Source organism: Calypte anna, chromosome 4A (genome assembly GCF_003957555.1).
Source record: "Calypte anna isolate BGI_N300 chromosome 4A, bCalAnn1_v1.p, whole genome shotgun sequence".
Classification (NCBI taxonomy): domain Eukaryota; kingdom Metazoa; phylum Chordata; class Aves; order Apodiformes; family Trochilidae; genus Calypte; species Calypte anna.
This window is the reverse complement of record NC_044248.1, coordinates 19154058-19176258: the sequence shown is the minus strand read 5'-3', so window position 1 is coordinate 19176258 and position 22201 is coordinate 19154058. Positions and strand designations below refer to the sequence as shown.

The following is a 22201-nucleotide window of genomic DNA, read 5'->3' as shown; positions in this document are numbered from 1 at the left end:
CTATTCTGGCAATGGTCCATATGCATCTTGCAGAGATGCATGTTTCAATAAATGTAAATATATCGAGGTTTTTAGTCATTGTTATATATATTTTTTAAAGTGCATGTATAATCTTGTACATGGTTTAAGAAATGAGATTGGAATGAATGAAAAGTAATTTCATTTGCATATCATTCCCACTGTGATGTGAAATGCAGCGATTCTCTGATTAATTACTATTTCTTAAAAAAAGGCTTCCATATTTTTGTGAACGTGTTTATAAAAGTCCCTGGTTATTCCTTATGGATGTTACTTGAGTTTGCAGCCTGGCTCTCTGGAAGTGTACTGAGTGGAAACCCTAATTTGTCTAGCACTATCACTATTCAGTGAACTCATTTAAGGACTCATGGTTTCACTGAGGGGGAGTGAAATCAGTTTCCTTAAGTGTCAGGGTAGCCACCTGTTCTTTTTTATAATAACAGAAATTGAAAGAATATATATAGTTAAAATGGAGGTTTCTGGAAAACATTTTTTTTTTTCAAAATTATTTATAAGAAAAATTCTTATTTCTACTTTGGAACAGAATTATTTCACTTCTATTAGAGGTAGACCCTGTGTTCTACAGTATTCCTAGGTTAGGGGTGTTTGTTTACAAGGAAAGGGAAGAAAGAGGAATAGTAAGAGACTTGGCACACCCATTTACCTTATCTTCTCCTCTTTGGGTCTCTTACGTCCCTGCAGCCTCAGCCTGCTGCAACTCTTTACCTTCAGGCAGCAAGACAGATATCACAATCACTTTAATTTATAGAAATCTACAAAACGTTTGCCAAGTCAGTGTGTACATTTCTCATTAATTTCATGTTTGCAGAACTTTTTTAAATAGCAGGATTCCTATGAAAAAAAAAAAAAAAAAAAAAAAAAGGCAGCAATAAAGTAATAAACAGAAGACAGAACTTAAATACCTGGAAGTGTTGTACTTCTTGACCTGCAGGTGTGAAGATGTCAGTAGCGGGGAAGTGAGTCCCTGCTTTACATGTGTGATCTCTACTTGAGAGCATATTTTTTAATCCCCTGTTTTGAATATAAATTCCAGATTGCTAGAGGTTCATATCAAACAATTTACTAAGTAGCATCGGTGGAATCCACTGCTTAAGTAGACGTAAACCAAATAAATTATTCACATTTGCACAGGGGAATCTTGCATATCCTTCTATTTTAAGAAATACTTTCCACTAGCCATCAGAGCAAAATTAACATAGATATATTCCATGTGAGAATGAGGGATGTGTGAGAGGTAAATCTAAAATATTTCTTAAAATCCAAACTTAAGCCCTTTCCCTCATTTTTTGAATTCTTTTTCTCTAATAAATCTAGGTCAGCTTGTAAACAGAAAATACCAAATGAAAAATCAAGGTTTCTTCATTTCTGATGAAAAATATTTTAATAACTTCAAAGGAACATATTCCAGATATTTGAAAAGCTTCCTTTTTTAGCAATAATTCTTTGATTAATGCAACTCAAATTCTTATAGCTTTGAACTTCTGAATTCTTTCTTTTTGTCGTAAATTAATCATCGATAAATAAAACCACTCATCTGTCTACATGACATATAGCAAATTGGTAGATCATATTATTTAAAAACCTCTTTATCTTTCCTACAGTGTTTTAGTTTCTGTATAATAAAAGCAATGGTTACTTTTCTGTCTTAGCTGTTTGCTGTTGGGGAGAGAAATATTAAACTGTATGAAAAGGATTCACTCACAGATGTAAATGTCACTGTGAGAGGCCAGTAGTGAATATCTAAGGAAAAGAAAATTCTTGATATGTTATTGTAATATTGCTTTGGCAGGATGAGTATTACAATGTGGAGTGTTACTCTAAGTTTATAGGAGAGATTAAAGCTTTCATAAATATGACAAAGAAGAAATATCAAACAGCTGTATGTTAAACATAATTTATCTCAAAACATTGAGGAAATAATCTCTTCTTGTGTATAGACTTCTGCATTTCCAGTAGCATGAAGCAAATTGCACATCTGAGTCACTTTTCAGATGTAGATTATTCAGAGAATATTTATTATTATAATATTATTATAATTATTATATGAGAAGTAAATTATTAACTGCAAAATGGATTTAAGCATTCAGTTTTGCTTGTAGAGGGGTTTTAAATACTACTCTGCTAATCATCAGCCATTATTTGACATTTTTGCTGTCTTATTTGATTCCAGGAAAGTGCTAAAAAATATCTCTTGTCTGAAAGAGACGTTTCTTCTAGACAGTATGTAGAAGGCTGATACGAACAACTTCTTCTTAAGTTCAGAAATTAATTGCTTAAATGACTCCTGTTTAGACAAACTGGAAGTCATTTATGTGAATATATTTCATGAAAACAGTAATGCAACTATACAAAAAACTGAGCTATACGCTGTCATGTGTTTTGAGAAAAAAAAGGTCTGCCTGGAGTTCCTCAAACAAGATCATAGTTTTTTGAAAGATATTCCTAAATAGATTTTTGTTGATCACCTGCTGAATGGTCTGAGAGTGGTTTTGATGTTATCAAACCAAAGTATTTCTGACTTTGATAACCATCAAGTCAATGCAATAAATGTAGTTACAAGCACTTTTGTCTTCATGATTACGAAATGTCAGCTGAAACCACTGAAAAATGTTTATATTCATGGAAATTAGATTCTAAATAAAAAATTCATGCTGCTGAAGAATATGGAATGGAGGTATCCCATCATTTAATATTTATACAATCTAGTATACTTTTAAATTCAAGGTGAATTTGTCAGAGAACCTTTTAAAATGTAATGCCTAAACTTATAGTTTAAGTGATTTCTTAACAGTTTTAGAAGCTCTTTTTCTGGTATATTATAGTCATTAAGATTTCACAAACCACCACCTGCAAAACACTGAGGTACATGAGTAAATAATTAAGGATGTTTAGATTCTTCTTTGGCACAAAGAATTACAGACCTTCTATTAACTTCTCCCTCAGAGTGTCAAAAAATGATGAAGGAAAATTACTTAGTTTAAAAGAAATACAGTTTTTTCTACTTTTCCTATCTATGCATATCTCATGTATTTTCTTTTATATATATATATGTAACTACAAATAGTATTTTTCTTTATCTGGACATCTGCTTTTAATAGTCTTACTCTGTTGACAAGTAATTGCTTTCCTGTTTGTTTTGGTTTTGTTTTTCCCCTACTGAGTGTCTATGACATGTAACAAACAAAAATATTTCACAGACAACATCTCAGTGACTTACTTTGCATGCAAATGTGGCATTTTGGTTTCAAAGAGATAATCCATCATTATTCTGAACACTTTGAAAACCCAATAGTTGAAACACACTGAAATTCTTTTCTTCAGTTGCTTGACAGATCTTTCATTTGGCTTTTGTGTAGCAAATTCTGTAAAACTATTCTTTCCTTTAGACATCTAGTACCTTATTATATTTTTGGATGGATGAGACCTAACACTCAAAATACAATTTTCTGAAGAGGAAAATACAATGTTTTCTGCAAGCTACTCATTCTAGACACTTCTATTATTAATACATTCCATTTTGCAAAAAGTCTTTGTTCATGTACAGTGGAAATGTGTTCTGTCATTATATTATTGGGATATTGAAAGATTTGTCTCCCTCTTAACAGGGCTATGTGATAAATCTACAGGTGAACACAATCGGAAGCCTAAATATTTTTTTCCTAATTCAGTAATTTTCAACCAGTAATCTTTCCCATTCAGTCTGTGTGCATGATTTCTACAATATCCTTGCATTGGTACTTCCTTTCAAGATAAATCTATACAAAACTGTGAGATAACATGGCTAAGGAAGTTTCATAACTCTGCATAAAGGCTGATGGAGGATCTTGTGTATATGGCAGAGAGAGATGGAAAGAGTGATAGTAGATCAATCGGTGCTTGAAGGAAAGATACCAAGACCCAGTGATAAGCAGTGATTACCCTATTATAACTGGGTTATAGAACATAATGAGTATTATGCAAAATAGAAAAAGCATGCAAAAACCCACCAGTAATAGGGACATAGCAGATTTTCTTTTCCTCTGTGTACATCATGCTGCTACATGTACCTGAAATATGAATGAGCCTGTGAAAGCAAAGTCATTCTACTCTGTTTTACATCATTATTTAAATCTTTTTAAGTGTTTTGTTTTCATTTAGTTGGATATTTGTCACTGGTCACTAGGAAGATTTTAGTTATTAATCTGTCATTACAGAAGCACTTGCACAGATGTGTGGATTCTTAAGTACCCATATTCCAGTATTAGTGCAGCCTAGCAAATTAGTTACTAATGCTGAAAATCATCACTAAGCAGACAAGCTTATATCAGTGTATGTTTAAATAATGTCTTAAATAGGAATAGGTTTAAACATATATTTAATTTTTTTTCTTTCGCTGGGCCAGTTGTGAGAGTGTCCCACATATAACAGGCATTTACTTCTTGATCTTTCAAAATATGTTTATGTACATGTGGAAGACTGAGAGGGGAACCTATCAGTGCTTATAAATATCTAAAGGTCTGGTGTCTAGAGGATTGAGCCAGACTCTTTCAGTGGTGCCCAGCAACAGAACAAGTAGCAGTGGACACAAACTGGAACACAGAAAGTTCCATCTGAATATTAGGAAAAGCTTCTTTACACTAAGGATGACAGAACAATGGAATAGGCTGCCCAAAGAGGCTGTGGAGTCTCCTTCGCTGGAGACTGAAAATTCACCTGGACATAACTCTGTGCCCTATGTGAATCTGATTTTGCAGTGGGGGTGGACAAGATCTCAGGAGTTTCCTTCCAGTCCCTACCATTTTGTAAACTATGGTAGTTACATGCATTGTAGGTTTGGGGGCTGGGTCATTTCTGGTGGTTTGATTTAGTGTATTTTTTCTCAGTGCCTGATTTTGTCTTTCAGACTTGAATCTCCTACTAGATCTTTGGTAATGGAAGCACCCAGGGGAGTGCAGGTCAATGCAGCTGCAGGAGACTTAAAGGCAACCTGTAGGAAAGAACTGCACTTACAGTCCACAGAAGGGGAGGTAAGTTTGGTCAGTAGCAAAATGTTCTACAGCTATGCCCAGCACTATGCAAACAATATGAGGATAATTTACTCAGCAGCAAGGTAAACATCACAAGAAGTGTTCTGCATTTGCCTATGTTAAAGTAATTTTGGTTTAACTTGATCAATTATTAATAGTTATTTGCTTTTTGCAAATATTTGAATCACTAAGTTGCATTCACACTGAAAATAATATTAGTCTAAAAAAAAAAAATTAATCTAAGAGCCATGGAAAAAGCTACCTAGTCTTTCAGCATATCCGTGGGACAGAGACAGCCAAGTGATGGTGGTAAAAAATTACTTTGGATGAATCAGACAAACTAAGGAGGGAAGCTTGGATTAATTTGGTTTAATTCTTCATTAAACCACAATGAACAGGTTTTACAGGTATGCTCCTCTTGTGGTTTGTGTCCTTGAACTGTTACTATCACTGTAAGACAGGACTTGGATTTTATGTTCACTGTACTGTTTCATCAGTGTCTTGTTTCAGTGATCAGCTGGACACAGAAATATTTTGGTATAGATTCTTCATGTGGAAACCTGTGTGAACTCATGAAAACAGTTTTAAATTGGGTCACTGGCTTGGTTGCTAATCCATGTACTGCAGAAAGGTATGACTCTCACTGTTGTGAGAGTCCTTTCTTCTTCAGTACTTAATGCTATACCATCAAAAAAAACCCTTGTGCAAGGGTATCAAAGGCTTTCAGATTTCTATTAGGCACTTTGGAGAAAATTACAGATTTTCAGATTATTCTCAGGAGGACTTGACAGGTTACAGTATTTTAGAAAGTCAGCTGCTTACTTTATCTAACTGGGAATGTAGCTCTTCAGAACTGTTTTGCCTTTTGAGGTTGTACTTTTTATTTTTTACCAAATGTTTCCAGTTACTTTACAAACTGTCCAAATAATCAATTGCAAACAAAATCAGCGTTCACATTTGTTACCCATAATCCTCCCTGCAATTCACACTCTTTTCATTACAATGCAGGAAGCAATACTTTGGCTAACATATTGCATCAAAGGTCCATTTTGATAACTTCTATCGATGTAACTATCTGTCCTGCATAGTTAAAGCACAATATTTTCCTATTTCAGAGCTTCAGATAGTTGTATACCACATGCCCCATTTTATTTCTGAATTCCTCCAAAAGGCAGCTCTTCCCGTAATCTTTCATCTTTACTTACCATCTGTCTAAATTCATCACAAATGTCTTAGTTTCCTAAAGCTGCCAGGATAGCAGTAACGACAGTCTAAACCTCTTTAGTATTAAATATCATCCTCCTTCATCTTTGGCCTTTTTGTGGGTATTTTTATTGCAGCTTCCTGTAACCTCTTCACAAATCCCTAGTATGCTTCCTACAATTTTTAACAAGAGGTTTTCACCTAGAATTTATTTCTTTGTTCTTTCCCTTCACGATTTTGCCAGAGGGAAAAGGTAATGCCCAAATGAAAAAGAAGGCAAAAAGAGAGCCAGCAGAAAGACTGTTGCCTTTCCTCAGTCTCCCATGTTCCCTGAAGCAATGTCAGTATTTAAATCTTGGTTTAGCATTGTGCCTCTCTATGGTGTTCTGTACAAATATTTAATTTCTGGATTCATCAGGCAGTTTTGTCTAAATCAACACTGTGAGTTTTTTGCATGACTTTTCATTTTTTTTAAGTGTTTACATCCATTTACCAAAAAGATAGTTTTAGAAATAATGTCCTATAACAGATGGACTTTGAAATTAGAAAACCCAGAAAAGTTATAATTACTATATCATAATAATATTATACGGAATATTATTTGGAACAGGAATTCAATTCAGTATTCGATATTTTCTAGGGAAAAAATGGCAGTGTAAAGCAGACCTTGCATATTAAAAATCATTATATTCCTGTATGTGGCACATCTGTGATTTCCCATTTTGATGTTAGATTGATAGTGATAAAAAACAAGCTCCCAAACTTTCCCCACTATTTCCCAAGGAGCTTCTCTATAAACATACATCTAACAAAGTTCAAAGTGTCTAATTATCTCTTGCATACTTGAAATTCTAGCAAGATCTGCAAAGAAATGTACCATAAACATACAGAGAAATACCATCCTGAAGTCTGAACAATGCCTTTACAACCCTATTTTATCTCTTACACTGTAAAGGATTACAGGAAAATGCAGAAACACTTTGGAAGGCATACAATGAGCTTCCACAGCATCACCAGTTGTGCAAAGTTATTCTGGCCACATTAGGGAATAGCTGGACTAATTACAGCCAGGGTAAACATCTGATGGTTGAAATATCTACATAACAAAATATTGCAATAGTGTCCTTGTTTACAGCTCAACAGACACACCACAGATAAGCAGAAAAGATGAAAAAAAAATGTGAAGGATTTATCATTACTCCTTTTTAGTAAAACACATTCTAAACCAAAACAAAATATCTATGTCAGAAATATTATTTGTTTTAGCCTTAAAAATGTATGCTTTTTCAGTCAGGTTATTCAAAAGAAATTCTATCTTAGTGGATTGGATCTTTGAACCATTTTTTTGTGACAAGACATTTTGTATGAGAAAAAAATACAAGTTTTTGATTTTGTTTTCACACTGTTTGATTCTATTTAAATTTTCAGTGTTTGTAAGCTTATTCCAAAAAATCATCAAAGATATATAAATTAATATTCTTTTTCTTAGCCCTAATATGCCAGAAAATAACTATGTGGCATCTGGACTCACTAGTTAGAGCCAGGTAGCAGAACATTGTGAATTTATCGTGGATTAATCTATGAAACATGTTTTCCTTTTATTTAAGAATAACTTGAAAATATTTTTAAGAACATGGGGCTGTTTATGAAATACTTTTCCTCGAGCCTTATTTCTCATGCAGTCTAATCTCTAGCCCCCCACATCATAAACTGAAAGCCTCTGCAAGCATTCTGAATTTTGCTGCTTGATATATTTTCTTTTTACTTACTGCAGTATTATAATAATCCTTTTACCCCTATTATGCATGATTCCAGACTGAATACTGGGTGCTGTAATTTAGACTCAGATTCTGCTGCCCTTTATAAAGCTCTTGAGCTGCACCCTTGTGAGTCAAGGCATCAGCAGAATCCTTTGATTCAATTACAGCTTGGCATTTAGTTGTATTATTCTATAAATAAACCATAACCAATGGTTTAAAGCAGCAGTCATTTACAAGGAAAATGAAATGTGAAGCTCCGGGCTCTATCTGAATATATTGGTTCACATAAGAAGAAAAAGAACATTTCTTGTCTGGAAATTCAACACAGTGACTACTTCTTCTTTCACATGTAAACACAATGCAAAAGAACAGATTAGTAATGAGTACTGTAGGTTCTACATTTTACCAGGCATGAAAATATCTTACACTTGAGCATAAAACACATTCTCATATAATGATAACAAGCTTAAAAGTCTATCTGAAGTTGTCCATTTATTGGTCTAAAACCTGATTTTAATGATTTTGACAATACATCACCCTTTGATGGAGAAGGCTGCTAACCAGCCTCAGCTCTTACGAGTTTTGTGCACCTATGTATTTAACAAGTATCTTCTAGTGTCTGCACTTTCATTGCCTCCCATGAATAAAAGGAGAAAGACATGCAGAGACATCTCATTTTTACAAACATATTTATTATACTCACTGTTTTTTGATGTTTTTCCTATTTACCTCTTTATGCTCTTGCATTCCCTTGTCATTTTACACTCCTTAGCATCATTTGTACACTGTGTTTGGTTGTTTCTGGCATAGTGAGGCTTATAACTATCATAATAAAAATGAGCAATAGTCTTTAGCAGACAAATTTTACTCAAGCTCAGAGGAGCAGACAAGGGGCCAAGCTTTTATTTACCATTTTAGTACAACATAGTGTACGAGGCATACACCCAAGATTATTTTTTAGAGACTGACAAATGCATCTAGTACTAATGTTTCTTCTCAAATTCCATCTGGTATTCTTGCTTAACCCAGAAAATGGACAGAGATTAATACTTAATCAAACTGGAGTAGTTTTCCCTTGTAAGCTGAACCAACAGTACCATTTTGAAGCCTTTGCTCTGGAGGGGTTTCTGTAGATAGTTTTTATGTTCTGAAACAGAAAAATAAAATAAAAACAAAGTATATAGAAATATACTGAAATGGAATTACCTTGTTCTGCAAGCTGCTTGCTGTAACTATGGTAAAATGGCTGATTAAAACCAACTTAAGTGTTCAATATGATAAAGTGAGTTCAATAAAAAAGAACAGGCTTCAGAGCTCAAAAATACACTGCTTATTCACCAGAAATTGTCTTACAAATGTGTGCTGCATTTTGTTCTCACTGCCTTTCTTCACGGTTGACTTGTCACTGTTTTCTAGAAGGAAAGAGATTAGTGGCAATTAAGGGATTTTTTTTCTTTATTTTTTTAATTATTGATTTCAAGAATTCTATTAAGTTGTTTTGACAGGTATTTAAAATATTAAATTGCCATGTTATTTTTAAACAAAACCTTTCATTTTTGTTCTTAGAACAGTAATTAATATGGAAGTTAATTTCTAGCAAAAAGCACTTTTATGTAGAAGTCTATAACTAAAATACAGTGTTCTTAAACTACAAAAGCAAAGGGTTTTAATTGACTTCACCTATCTTTGAACTGTTTATTCATGAGCAAAGTTTGAAGACCGACACCATAAATCATTTTGTTAGAAAGAGGAAAAGAAATGCCAATGAATAATTCATTATAGAAATAAAGTATTTTCCATTAATATTACATTTTAATCTAGTTCTGATATGAATGGTAATTAATTACCTCATTTTTGTGCACTCTAGGCTAAGCACAAATATGCCAAATGTATTTTCCTCACTGAGCTGGGTACGTAAGTCACAAAGAAATCACATCTCTGCCCTGATTGAATGAATTTGCAAAACCTTCTCATATCATGTAAAATTTGATTCTGAGAATTCTTTTGTAAGAGACTGCTGTTGATATTCTGTAAGCACTGGAGCTTGTAAACTTCTACTGGGCAACTTTCACAGCCACCCCATTTGTTTATGCCTGAAAATTATTTCCTCAATAGAAAGAATAAATACACCAGCAAGTTTTGGCTTCAGTTGTCCCCCATATGAATAGAGCTGGGATTATAACTCAGAATTTAAAATGTATGGTTGTTTATTGAACATGAATTTACAAAAATGTGTATTTGGAGTGAAACATGGCTCTTACAAGCACCACTTCAGTATTGAGGAGTCAAAACAGAAATTCTTCTATTTGCTCAGGACCTATACATTTCACTCATGTACAGTAGTAAATTTCACATATATATTTATTTGTGTGTGTTAGTTTCTAAATAAATTCAAGTTGTGGGTAGTTCCAGGCATAACATGGAGGTGGAAATGGGAGCAATGTTAACAAATTAAATTTACCAGGGTGGCTGTGTCCTGGTGTATCAGTTATATACTTCGGGAAGAGAACACTCACCACACCACCGTTTGGCCTAAAGGTTTCATTTGTCCTGTGGTCAGTTGATCCTGCTTCCCATAGAGAATGCATTTTTCAATGTATACTAGATCTTTTAGTCTTCTCTGAATATCTAGCTTATACTTTCATGCCAGTCATCACATTCATTTCACAGTTTACCCCTTCCTGGCTAGTATTAATCATTATGACAGATATAGTTCCAGATATTGTAGTGGCATATATTTAGATTTTACAGCATATATGCTATTGAGTTAATATTTTAATTTTCTACTACAATTTTTTTTTCTTTTCTCACAGAACTATCTTTCAGATTTAGTGTAAGCTAGTTTAGGTGTGTGGTTTTAAATTAAATGTCAAAAACATAGATGGATGTTAGAACAAATGGCCCACATGAACTAAAGTACTGCAATCTATCTTACAGTTCATCTTCACCTTGAATGTTAAAAAGTACCAGCATCGGAAAATTAGTCAAGTCTAGTGATTCAACCTGTATAATCCTCTTCATATGTATGCTTCTGATAGCATATGCAGAAGAGCAAAAAGGCTAGATAAAATCTTGCATTGTTATAATTCAGATTAATTCTGAAGAGCCTAAGGGAATCCAGACATTTTATTCAGCAAAATGTCATTACACTGTCTCCTTATCCTGGTTGATGATTATTAACCTTTCAGCTTTCCTTTCTTTCTTCTATATTTCCCCCAGATTGTTACCATTTCTTATCCACATTAGCCCTGAAGTATACCTTAGCAGCTCTATAGAATTATCTTTCTAATCAAACTGCATATGAATACAGGAAATTCTTCAATGTTTATAAATCCTGACTTTTGCACTTGACTTTACCATCTCCTCCCTTGAGAGGCCTTCATCAAGGAACCAGGGGAGAGCTTTTATGTATGTCAGGTTCATATCTCTGAATGAAATGGATTGTAGGAATACTTGACTTTTTTAGCTTTTTTTTGCCTGCATTTTGCCCACAGAAAGTTCTCTCCTTCGGTTTAGTTCCTTGGTTTGCAGATAATCCATATTTTCTGTCTTGCCTTCCTTTCCCTCTCCCTCTCAATCTTCAGATTAAGTCTATTGAGCAAATGACTTGTAGCAAAAAAAAAGAGATGATTCTCAGAAAAAGATTTATCTAAAAAGAGCACTGTTTTTCCATTCCTATCACATGCCCTACAGGGTGATTCAGTTTGCTACTTGAATTATTCAGAAATAAGGTCCCCTTTTAAATATTGTAGGGATAATAAGTTTTTCTCAGAACTAAGATGCACAAGACAAGGCAATGATCTAGGATTTATAAACTGTAAGTATTTAGAAGGAACGATGCTGTTCAGAGCTCTGCTCTTTTTGAAATAACCTTTCTCTAGGTAGCTGCTGCCTTTCCATTTTATACTCCCAGTCAAGTCTTTTATGATGTTTCAAGAATGGGTAAAAGTTTTGGTGTTATCCTTACCAGGTTATCTGAGGAGGTTTGAGACTCTCAGGAGCATGATTGGCTTGCATGGCCTTCATGCACATGAAGTACTAAATGGCTTATCTTGTGCCTTTCAGAGCACAAAAGTTTAGAGAAAGACCACGTGTAGGAGCATTCACTGCTGTCATCTAGCAACAGTGTTTCCTGGGATCAGAATTCTGTTCAGTTTTCTTCTCTTGCCACTTCTTCCCTTCTCTTTAAAAACCCTAAAACACCAGGCATAAATTGGTAAGTAGTTTAAGAATGGAGGACTAAGTAGTAGTCGCTTAAGAATGTTGGAGGACTTTTCAGCCATGAATGTCAGTTTTTGGTAGATTATAGGAGAGGAGAGGGTGTATCCTCAAATATGAACTATGCTCCTCTAAAGTCCTTTGTGAATTGGGCAACTCCTTAACTGATAGATGTGTAAATGTGGTGCCTGGGGACATGGTTTAGCACTGGGCTCAATGGAGTTAGATTAATGCTCATACTCAGTCTTAAAGATCTTTTCAAATCAATGATTCTGTAATTCTGTAGAATATTGAGCTCCTAGAAAAAAATATCCTAAAGTTCAAGAGATTTTATCCTGCTCTCTGACGCTTGTCTTTTGATTTTTTTTCTAAGTTCTTATTTTAATCTAGACATGCCTTGTGGAACCCATTTAATTTTGATTCCCAGATTTGATGATCTTTCTGCATCAACAGTGTAGCTAAACTGTTCAAGTGGCCAGTCACATGCTCCAACAAAAGTATATATAATCCTACATTGTTGTTAGCTTTTCATATATGTATGCCTTCTACAGTCAAGTGTCTTTTACTATCACATAGATAACAAACTCTGCTCAATTTTAATTTTTTTTTTTTAAGATTTATTTGTTCAAAGTTACAAAGAGCTGCTGATTAAAAGTATATGATGTTACTGGCTCCTGTTTAATATCCTGTTGAGTTACTGTTCAATTTGAAAGTATTTTATCAAAGATGTTTTCTGATATCCATACTTGATCTTTCTCCAAACACAGAGTTGTGCTGAACAGTATTCATTATCAAAGATATGTTTATACTTACATGGAGTTTGCAATTACTCCAATTGAATATTGGATTTTTACTTAATACTACTAACAAGTCCACCATTGCTACTTTAATAGTGGACTTGCTGAATTTTCTATTCATCTTGATACGAAAAATGAAATAGTATTTTTTGTTATTACTATTCAGTTTGCTACTGAGTAATGATTTTGCCCTTTATTTCCTTCCTATATTTTACCCATTAATAGCTTCTATTCTGCTAAGATTTTTTCTCTTTTTTTGTTTTCTTATTTTGCTAGCTGTCATTACCTTTACATTTACTTTTATCTGAACTGAATGGTTTTACAAGTGTAAACTTTTTTTTCAGTTGTGATTCTAGCAGAATATTATTAAATTGTTCCCAACACTATTCACATTTCTTCCATCTAAATAATTTCTGCCGGGGTTTTGACTCCTAAGTATTTCAGATCTATGATACCAGACTTCAAAAGCAGCAAGATGCATGTGTAAATGCATCATTCCCTTGTCTTGCAATCAGTTCCACCATCAGCCTGGCTATGAATTAAAATGGGTATCATGCCATGCAGTTCTAACCTGTGCCTCTGAGATTCTCACTTTCTGTCCCTTTTAGTGCAAAATTTCCAGTGATGACAGTAGCTTGCTCTGATGGGGGAGAACTTGTGATGATGGGGGGTTGTACTGTTTTGGGCTACTTTCAGCCTGTCTTTTCTTTGCTGATCGTTTACAACACTTCTGCTGAGAATGCTAACATGACTGTGCATCAGACTTTGTATGGGATTTCATCTCACCTTCTCAAAATTTTCCCGGCCTGCTCTCCTTCACTTATCTCCCAAAGTGGCTTAGTAATGCATCCTTGCTTCTTTTCTGCCATGTACTGCTGATTTTATCAGAAAATACTACTTGTCTCCTGTAGAAAAAAAGCAACACATGCTATATCTCCCCATATTTTTTACATGTACTGCCAACTTTGTGATATAATGGTTTCAAGTTGGCTTTGCTGATACTCAGTACCTTATAATAAACACTAGTAAGTAGTTAAGGAACTTACCTTTTTCTAAGGATTGTACTGATATCTGCAGGGCTTAAAGACATTTTGATTTGTTACCTATCTTCATGAAGTCCATATTCTGTACCTGAGGAAATGCCTGATCTTAATTTGGCTCTCATATACTCCTTCCATAAATAAAAAATAAACTTGAAGCAGCTGGAAATGTGTCAGCTAGTGAAAGATGTTTTCTTCCTGTTTTCGTTACCTAATTTAATGACACTGTTTATTCAACATCCTGAAAATGCAACTTACATATAAACATTGCAGAAATCTATATAGGTTCATAAACATTACTGGTATTTACAGCCTCATGCTGACTTATGTTATTTTCAGTGGAAGGAAATAAAAAAAATTAAAAATTTAATTATATTAAATCTTCAGAAACAAATGAGAATAGACTTTAAAAATCTATTTTTTAAATAAGGCTTTAACCTGAAATCTTCTCATATTAGGTCAAATAAGATCTTTATTTTGTGTGCATGACTCTGCACCCGTACCCTGGATGTAACCATTGTTAAGCCCCTGCAATTTAGTACAGTTCAGCACATATTTCCAGCTGCTTACAGGAACACACTGGGGAATGTGTTTAAATATCACTTCACACTTATTAAAACACAGATTATTCCAGAGCAAGGATATGCTACTGACATGAATGCATGAATTTTAATCATAAAATGTATAAATGAAAATTCAACCTATTCAAAAATACTGTCAAAATGTTTTTTTATGAGACTACTTGTATCTAAAGAAACATATTGGGTGAAGTATTTGTATTACAGTAGAAGTGAGCACCAATGTGTAAACAATTATAGAGCTGAAAAACAAGAAATATTGAGGGCTTTTTGTTTCACAAATAATTGTTGCTGTTTTGTACTTTTAATAATCTTTCTAATAATTCCAATAAAATATTTCTAATTTTTTTATATTTCTAAAAATTCATGGCTGACTCAAAACACATCTTTAAAATATGTCATGATGCTGAAAGAAATCGACTTATTCCTTTTCTTTTTTCCTTCCTCTTGTAGATATTTTTAAATGCAGATACAATCCGACTGGGAAATCTACCAATGGGTTCCTTTTCCTCCTCTTCCTCCTCCTCCTCACCCAGCTCTTCAGCTCCTCGCCAGACTATATATGAGCTCTGCGTCTGTCCCAATGGTAAACTTTACCTGTCCCCAGCAGGAGCAGGCTCCACGTGTCAATCCAGTAGCAACATCTGCTTGTGGAGCTAGAATGACTCCAATTTTTCCTCACACCAGAATAGCCTTTTGTTACTATCCCTCTGCTTCACAGTTCTGCTCGGTTTCCCTTGTGACAAGTTTGACACTTCAAATGGCCTGCAGAGCATCTTCTTCCAGTGTAAGCAGGAATACAGAGCTGCCTTCTCTTGCAGTTTGTGTTGCAACTCAACGCAGAGATGGGAGTCAGATATTCAGAAATCAGTGTAATCTTCATCAGGAAACCTGGAACATAATATCAACTTTTGTGCAAACGGGAGAATAACACAGGTGCCTTTGCTACATGAAGTGAAGCACATAGTTTTAGATTTTTGCAGGACCTGGATATGAACTGCACATAGATATAGACATATATATATATATAAATATATATAGTACGTAAACAAATTTGCCCAGAATCTGATGGTGAGATGAATTGGTTTCCCCCTGTATGATAAATAACCTTACTGTCTGAAAGCACAATTTTCCATTCATCTTTTTGGATGTAAACTTTTATCCCTGAATTTTAAAATTTTGAAGCATTGTGTGATGCTTGCTTTCCTAAACAATTAAATTCAGTAAATGGTTTTTAACACAAAAAGAGACAGAATCCCTCCCTGAGTTTAGTTTCTTTAAAATTGTGTTGTTACTCTTTGTCTACTAAGTCTAGGGTTTTGTACACTAGGTGAAATTTTGGAAGTGCTCAGCAATATTACCTTGCAGAGTTAAACAGATATCTGCTCTTCTTTGTCAGATCTGAATGGCCTTATATAATATTTTCATGGCTACTGCATGTGACGTGATTACTTTAGGTAGAACATACAGTTTCTGGAAAAGAGGAATTGTAAAGTGGGATACTGAGGATATGTTTGTTGATCAGTGTATTGTTCCTCACAAGGTATTTATAATTGGCAAAGCAAAGCTAAGAGAAATTCTTCAAAGGTGTATCCTGTCCATTTTCTAGTTGCATCCAACTGCTGCCATTTGAACACAGTACAAATGCAAGTACTGTTCTAATGTGTAATGGTGAGAAGCAATGCACTAACAACTGGTATGACATTTGCATTTATTATTCTCTTTTGCTTACCATCTGCTGCTAAGGTTTTCAAAGTAACATAATATATATGAAAACATACAAAATGACATTCAATATTAAAAAGTACATTGATATTACATTGACTTTTTCAGGTCTATGTTTAAATTGTGATCTGATCTCACTACTGACTTCCATTTTTGACAAGTCTGTTGTGTGATTTCTTTCTTGTATCAATGCTCATACTTGTTTGGCTTGAGTGGTATTTCAAACCTTATAAAATACACTGCAAGTAAATTTATCGCAAGATTGATTAACAAGAATATCTTGAAACTTGCAGAACCCAGGAATCTAAAACAGTATATAAAATAATGTTTCCTATCATGGAAGATGGCTTGGTTACATGAGGTAAGTGTGCTTTTGAATTCTATCCTTTAAGTTACACTTAAGTTACATAGCATGGAGCTTTAGGAGCTTCTGAATGTAAGATCAACAATGCAATGATGGCCTTTGTGAGGTAACTTGGGAGTCAGGGAAGACAGTGTAAGGTGGGTATTTCTACAGAATTATTTTTTTCTTAGAGAAAATAATAAAAGAAAGCAAAATAATCCTGTGATTACCTTTCAATTTTATTACCACTTAATAATGTTGGTTTTTTTCTCATTTGAAGTGAAATTCACTCCTATGCAGAATTCCAGCACAAGACATGTCCAAGGCTTGACTGGTGCTTAACTTTCCATTGGCCCTCTTCAGAGGTGTGAATTTCACCCCAGAGCAAAAATTCTGTATTTCCTATTTATAACATTTAAAGAAAGATTTAAATATATTATCTCTTAAAAAACAAAAAAATAAAAAGAAAACAAGGAAACAAACAAAAAGAACTAAAAAAGCCCTGTTAGGAGCTAATCTGTGTTTCTTTGAGGATTTTATTCTCTTACTTGGAAAGAAAATGTATTAGCAAGCATTGCAAGAAAATATATGAGAAACCTGAGGATCTTCAGTAAGAAGGACAGAAAGATACAGATAGCAAAGATGATAGATAATAAAACATTAGAAAGTGTAGCCATAAAATACCCCTTAAAACTGTAGGGAAATAAGCTGTCTTTTTCTATTGTGTACACAAGTAACAGAATGGTAGTGAGAAAGTCATGTGGATAAACAATATTTTAGAAGTATATAGATATATATGACAACATCAGTATGTATTCATTGTCTGTGCACACCTACACACACTGCTAACTTAAAGATGAACAGACAGGTTATTATGAGTAATGTATTTGGTAAATTTAATTCTGGCTTCTTAAAAATTGCACACAAGTACACTAATTTTTTTTCTCTTAAAATCACATACTCTCTTGAAAATAACTTTCCATGAATTTTCCACTGAGAATTCCTTATTTCTTTTCTCTTCACCTTATGTGTTTACTTATTTTTAATGCATACAAAAAAGATTTCTGCCCCCTCAGTGGAAAGATCCAAACTTTATAAGTTTTACACATGGGTGGAAGTGGGAAGGTAGAAAAAAATCCCTAAGTCTTCTGTTACTAAACTCATTTTAACAGCAAGGCTGGAATAATTTGCCACTTTCTATGAAGAAAACTCAGGGCAGAGGTGTATATGGCACGTTGGAGTCAACAAAACCAAGCCAGTAAGTCCACATAGCTCTGCACTGTTAGGATTTTCTTGCTTGGAGTCCCTTCAGTCTGAAGTAGAGAGTACCTCTACTACGAAATAGCATAATGAGTTCTCATGATATCTTAATATTCTGGTGAGTTCCATAATATTGATTTTTTACTTTAAATAAATTGAAAGGCTAAAAGAAGGCTGTAAAAAGGCTAAAATCATGGTTTTTATTTCAAAGTATACCTTTAGCTTACATGATTTTAGAGAGTATTGGAAAAGTGATTTCAACACATTTAGAGAACTGAAAGAATCAAAACACCGAAAATCTGTAACCAGCATCAGCACCATTCCTGAGTAGAAGGAGAAACAGACATCATATTTTTTAATGTTTGGATCTGGCAATAGTGAAAACCTCATTACTAGAGCTCTTCCACTTAGAGTGTGCCCTAAAAAAACCCAGAAATCCTGCAATGTCATTTCAGATGGAAGGAAGATAGAAGATTTGACAGAGACTGTATTAAAACATGGAGCCATAGCTGTGCTATTTCAGTGCTGGTTTTATAATGCATTGTGTGCAAAGCCATAGGAAATTTTTGAGTTCTTTTTATCGCCTTCCTCCTAGATTCTTGGCCTTTTGCTTTCTCTTTGTTGGACATTTATAATATCCAGCATTCAATTTAGGATTAAGCTTCAGCTAATGTTCCTCTAGGTAGAGTGCTTATCTGACAGAATATTTTGATTGTGTGTTTTAGAAAAGGCACATTACTTATTCTGGTTAAGGCAAGAGTTTTCCAATAACAAGTCCCTGTTTTGACAACTTTAGGGAAAGGTTATTAAGATATTAGTCAGCATTACTGTTAGTGCAATTTTTTTCAAAAATGGTCAATGGCTAAAAAATTCCTCTGAGTTTTTTTTATAGTATATGAATACATGTATCAAATAAAGCTTCTTTTTTGTACAGAATGTTTGTATGGGAACCACTAAGATGATATTGCAGCTGTTCAACTTTTTCAGAGCTATCCTTATGATAGCAACACATATATGAAAAGACCTTATTAGCTACATGTATTTAATATATACGATAGATTTATCTTCCATAAAACATCTGTGTCATAAGATAGGATACTGTCTCTTTCTTGTTTAAAAAAAAATGGAAAAAAAAAGAAAAAGAAAAAGAAAAGCAACCTCTCTGAGCACTGTTAGCTGTATGGTTTTGTATTGCAGTTCATTCATTTGCTAAGTGATAAGACCAAAGACTGACACTTCTATTATATCTAACACTATGACACTGCTGCTTCTACTAATTCTGTTGGATTGAAGAGATGACAAGTTGTAATTACAACATGAAATTGTAACATAGTTTAGATTTGTGCAGCATTTTGAGCTGTAGATTGTTCACTTTTTTCCAGAGTTTGAAGTATTTGTCAGTGTGGTGCAATTACGTTACTTTTCATGCATACAAGGATCTTTTGATGTTCCTAAGAAAACAAAAGATGATGTATTCCATATTGTCCTAAAATATTGCTTGCTTTAACTGAAATTATACTGTTTTGCTTGCAAAACAGTGACTGGACTGCATAACAGAATTCACTTTGAAACATTTTAGATGCAGAGGGCTATTAAGTCTGGGTTGACAGCCATAAATGTCTAGAAGGATGTAATGAAGGATGTTTAAGTTATTCAGTTGTTAATACCATGTATTATTTTCTATGGGGTTTTTTTAGAATCTAAATCATTGTCTAAATAAAAAACAAAATAAAAAAACCCAATCTTTAAACTATGGAATTGTTATCAGGTGATCCACTGTAATGCATATGTAAGTTGAGTGTCATATTGTGCCAATCAGTACTCAGTAAAGTCTGCTAACCATTTTTGTTTTGTAACCTTCACGTCAAACTTTTCTTGTATATATAAATATATAAAAAAAGATGGGAACTATTTTCTTACACATACTATGCAATATATTTGTAAAACTGCAATATTACCAAAATTACAAAAGCTGTGCTTTTGTACTCTCTTGCTTTATGTAAAAAAAAAAAATCTTTTTTCTATTTAATGGACTGTCTGTCTTAAAATTGTAGATAACATTATTTAAAAACATTTTCATATTTTTTTATTTTCGTTTTTTTTTTTATTTTTGTCCTTTGAAAATAGTAGCAAGGTTTTGGAAGTTGGAAATTCCTTTTTCTTGGAAAGTAAGATCTTTTACAGTATGCAGTTAACATAGTATGAAATCTTTCCTGTACTTCTTTCATTTGGTCTTCACATTTTGATCTGGTGCTACTCTATAACCATAAATAAATGTGATTGATGCATAAAGTAGGAGACATATCAAAACTCATTCCAAGAATAATCAGGTGGGATAATTTCTAATGATGAGAGACAGATATAGAATGACTGCTGAGAGTTTATGTTTTCTATGTGTTTTTATTTGATAGGGTCTTGTGTTAGTATGCATTTCCTTACTTCAATCTCTTTTAGCCATATGGTAATAGCTTTAATTTGGTTTTCCATTTTTTGTGTTCACACACAATATAGTAGAGTTTTAGTTCAAAATTATTTTCGAAAAAACAGGCACTGAATTTATATGCAGTATTTAAAATAAGAAAATACAGTTTGAAATACAGATTTTATTTCTGAATAAGTACTGTATCTCATTGACTATAAAAACAAATTACACTGCTCAAGTTCCTTTGTACCTTTCCAGAAGAAGCATAAACTGTTTATGTTTATGTTTAAACTGCATCAATTTACAAGCCACTTGACAATTACACAGCTGTGTAAAGGGTCTTGTGGTCAATGTGAAGAAATTGGGTTGCATCAGTCAGCATAGCTTTGCACAGATCTCTGGCATAAAGCAGGGTTAGCATCTGGTTGATTTGTTTGCACCAAGCTGCTTGATGCCATGCTACGATTTCAGCAATATTCAGCAAGTAGCCAGACAGTAGCCAGCTACATAATTCCTACAAAAATCACGATTTCTCTACAAGAGCAACAGTTGTATAGAGCCATCACTAATGTATGTCCTGCTAAGTCTCAAGTGACTGAAACACAAATGGTGGTACGGCACAAAAAATATTGCTCTTAAACATTTTATTCAGGCTTTTACTAGTCCAATATGGGAAAACCTAATGGTACTAAAATATAAATAGAAGGTATTGTCAAAAGAAATCTACCATAACCGTTGTGCTGATCCAACACAGTCCGTACTGCTTCTAGATTTTCATACAAACTCTCTGTGTAAAATAGTCTCTCCTCTGAAACTTTGAACTGACCTGCAGGTTATGTTTATTGAATTTGAAAGTATTATTCGATCTTTAACCAATATATTTCTTATACAGGCCAGGACCAGGACAAATTTCAGAAGAGCCAAGGTAAAAGCCTATATTGTATGTCTGGTCTGATTAGAGTCAATATTACAGATAACACAAATTAGCCTCATCTTGTTACCTGAGGAAAAAAAAATTGCAATTAGAAAATTCCTCTCAGTTTGGGGAAAACTTAAATCATTAAGGGCCCTTTTAATAATTTTCCAATGTCTCAGATTGCACTGAGAGTAATTTATAGTAACAAAATTGGCCATTGGCTTAATCAAGTTCATTAAATTCATGACTTGATTTGAGAAGTAATGGTGCCTTCTAATCACATCTATACCTCCTTCTTTGTGACACCTGTGAGGAAGAAGTTCAGCATCCAATGTCATGTAGAGCACAGTGAATAAGAGAACTGTGATTCTGTAATATGTTTCAGAATATTCCTGAAAAACAAAACAAAACAAAGCAAAAACCAAAAAAACCCAAACAAACAAAGAAAAAAAAAGCCCACATTGGTTCATTTCTAGATGATGTTTACTCAGTTTTCTTGTTCCAAACACTACAGCAGTTAATGAAGGCAAAACCTTTCCCCCTAACTCCTACCCACTCTTACTCCTTTACCTGAGCTTCAGTTGTCCCCCTGGCCTCCTTCTTTCTTGCCAGATAACAAAAGAGTAGGCAACAGAAAGGACTTAGCTGAGTCTCTTTATCAGACTCCTTCCTCTGTAACACTTTGGAGCTGTATGAAAGGGGAATCTTCTACCAGAGAGGAAGATTATTTGCTTTGTGAAAACAGAAGTTACATAAGGAAAGCAAACACAGGTAAATACCAACTTTATTCTGACTAACTGGAGTGAACAGTGAAATTTTTTGGCCTGTAAACTTCTTAATAACCTTTAATTTCTTATAAGTTTAATCAATCAGTGAATGTATTTAAATAAATAT

At 33.8% G+C, this 22201-nt stretch overlaps 1 protein-coding gene across 2 annotated transcripts in view; it reads left to right on the top strand.

Annotated features, from left to right (window-relative positions):
• SGCZ (sarcoglycan zeta) overlaps window positions 1-15301 on the top strand; it is a 406404-nt gene extending 391103 nt beyond the window's left edge. For both annotated transcript variants that reach the window (XM_008491837.2, XM_030449929.1), the window contains exons 7-8: window positions 4922-5045; window positions 15095-15301. In XM_008491837.2, coding sequence (XP_008490059.1) covers window positions 4922-5045; window positions 15095-15301 — 331 coding nt within the window. The remainder of the gene's footprint in view (window positions 1-4921; window positions 5046-15094) is intronic.
• Window positions 15302-22201: the final 6900 nt, after the last annotated feature.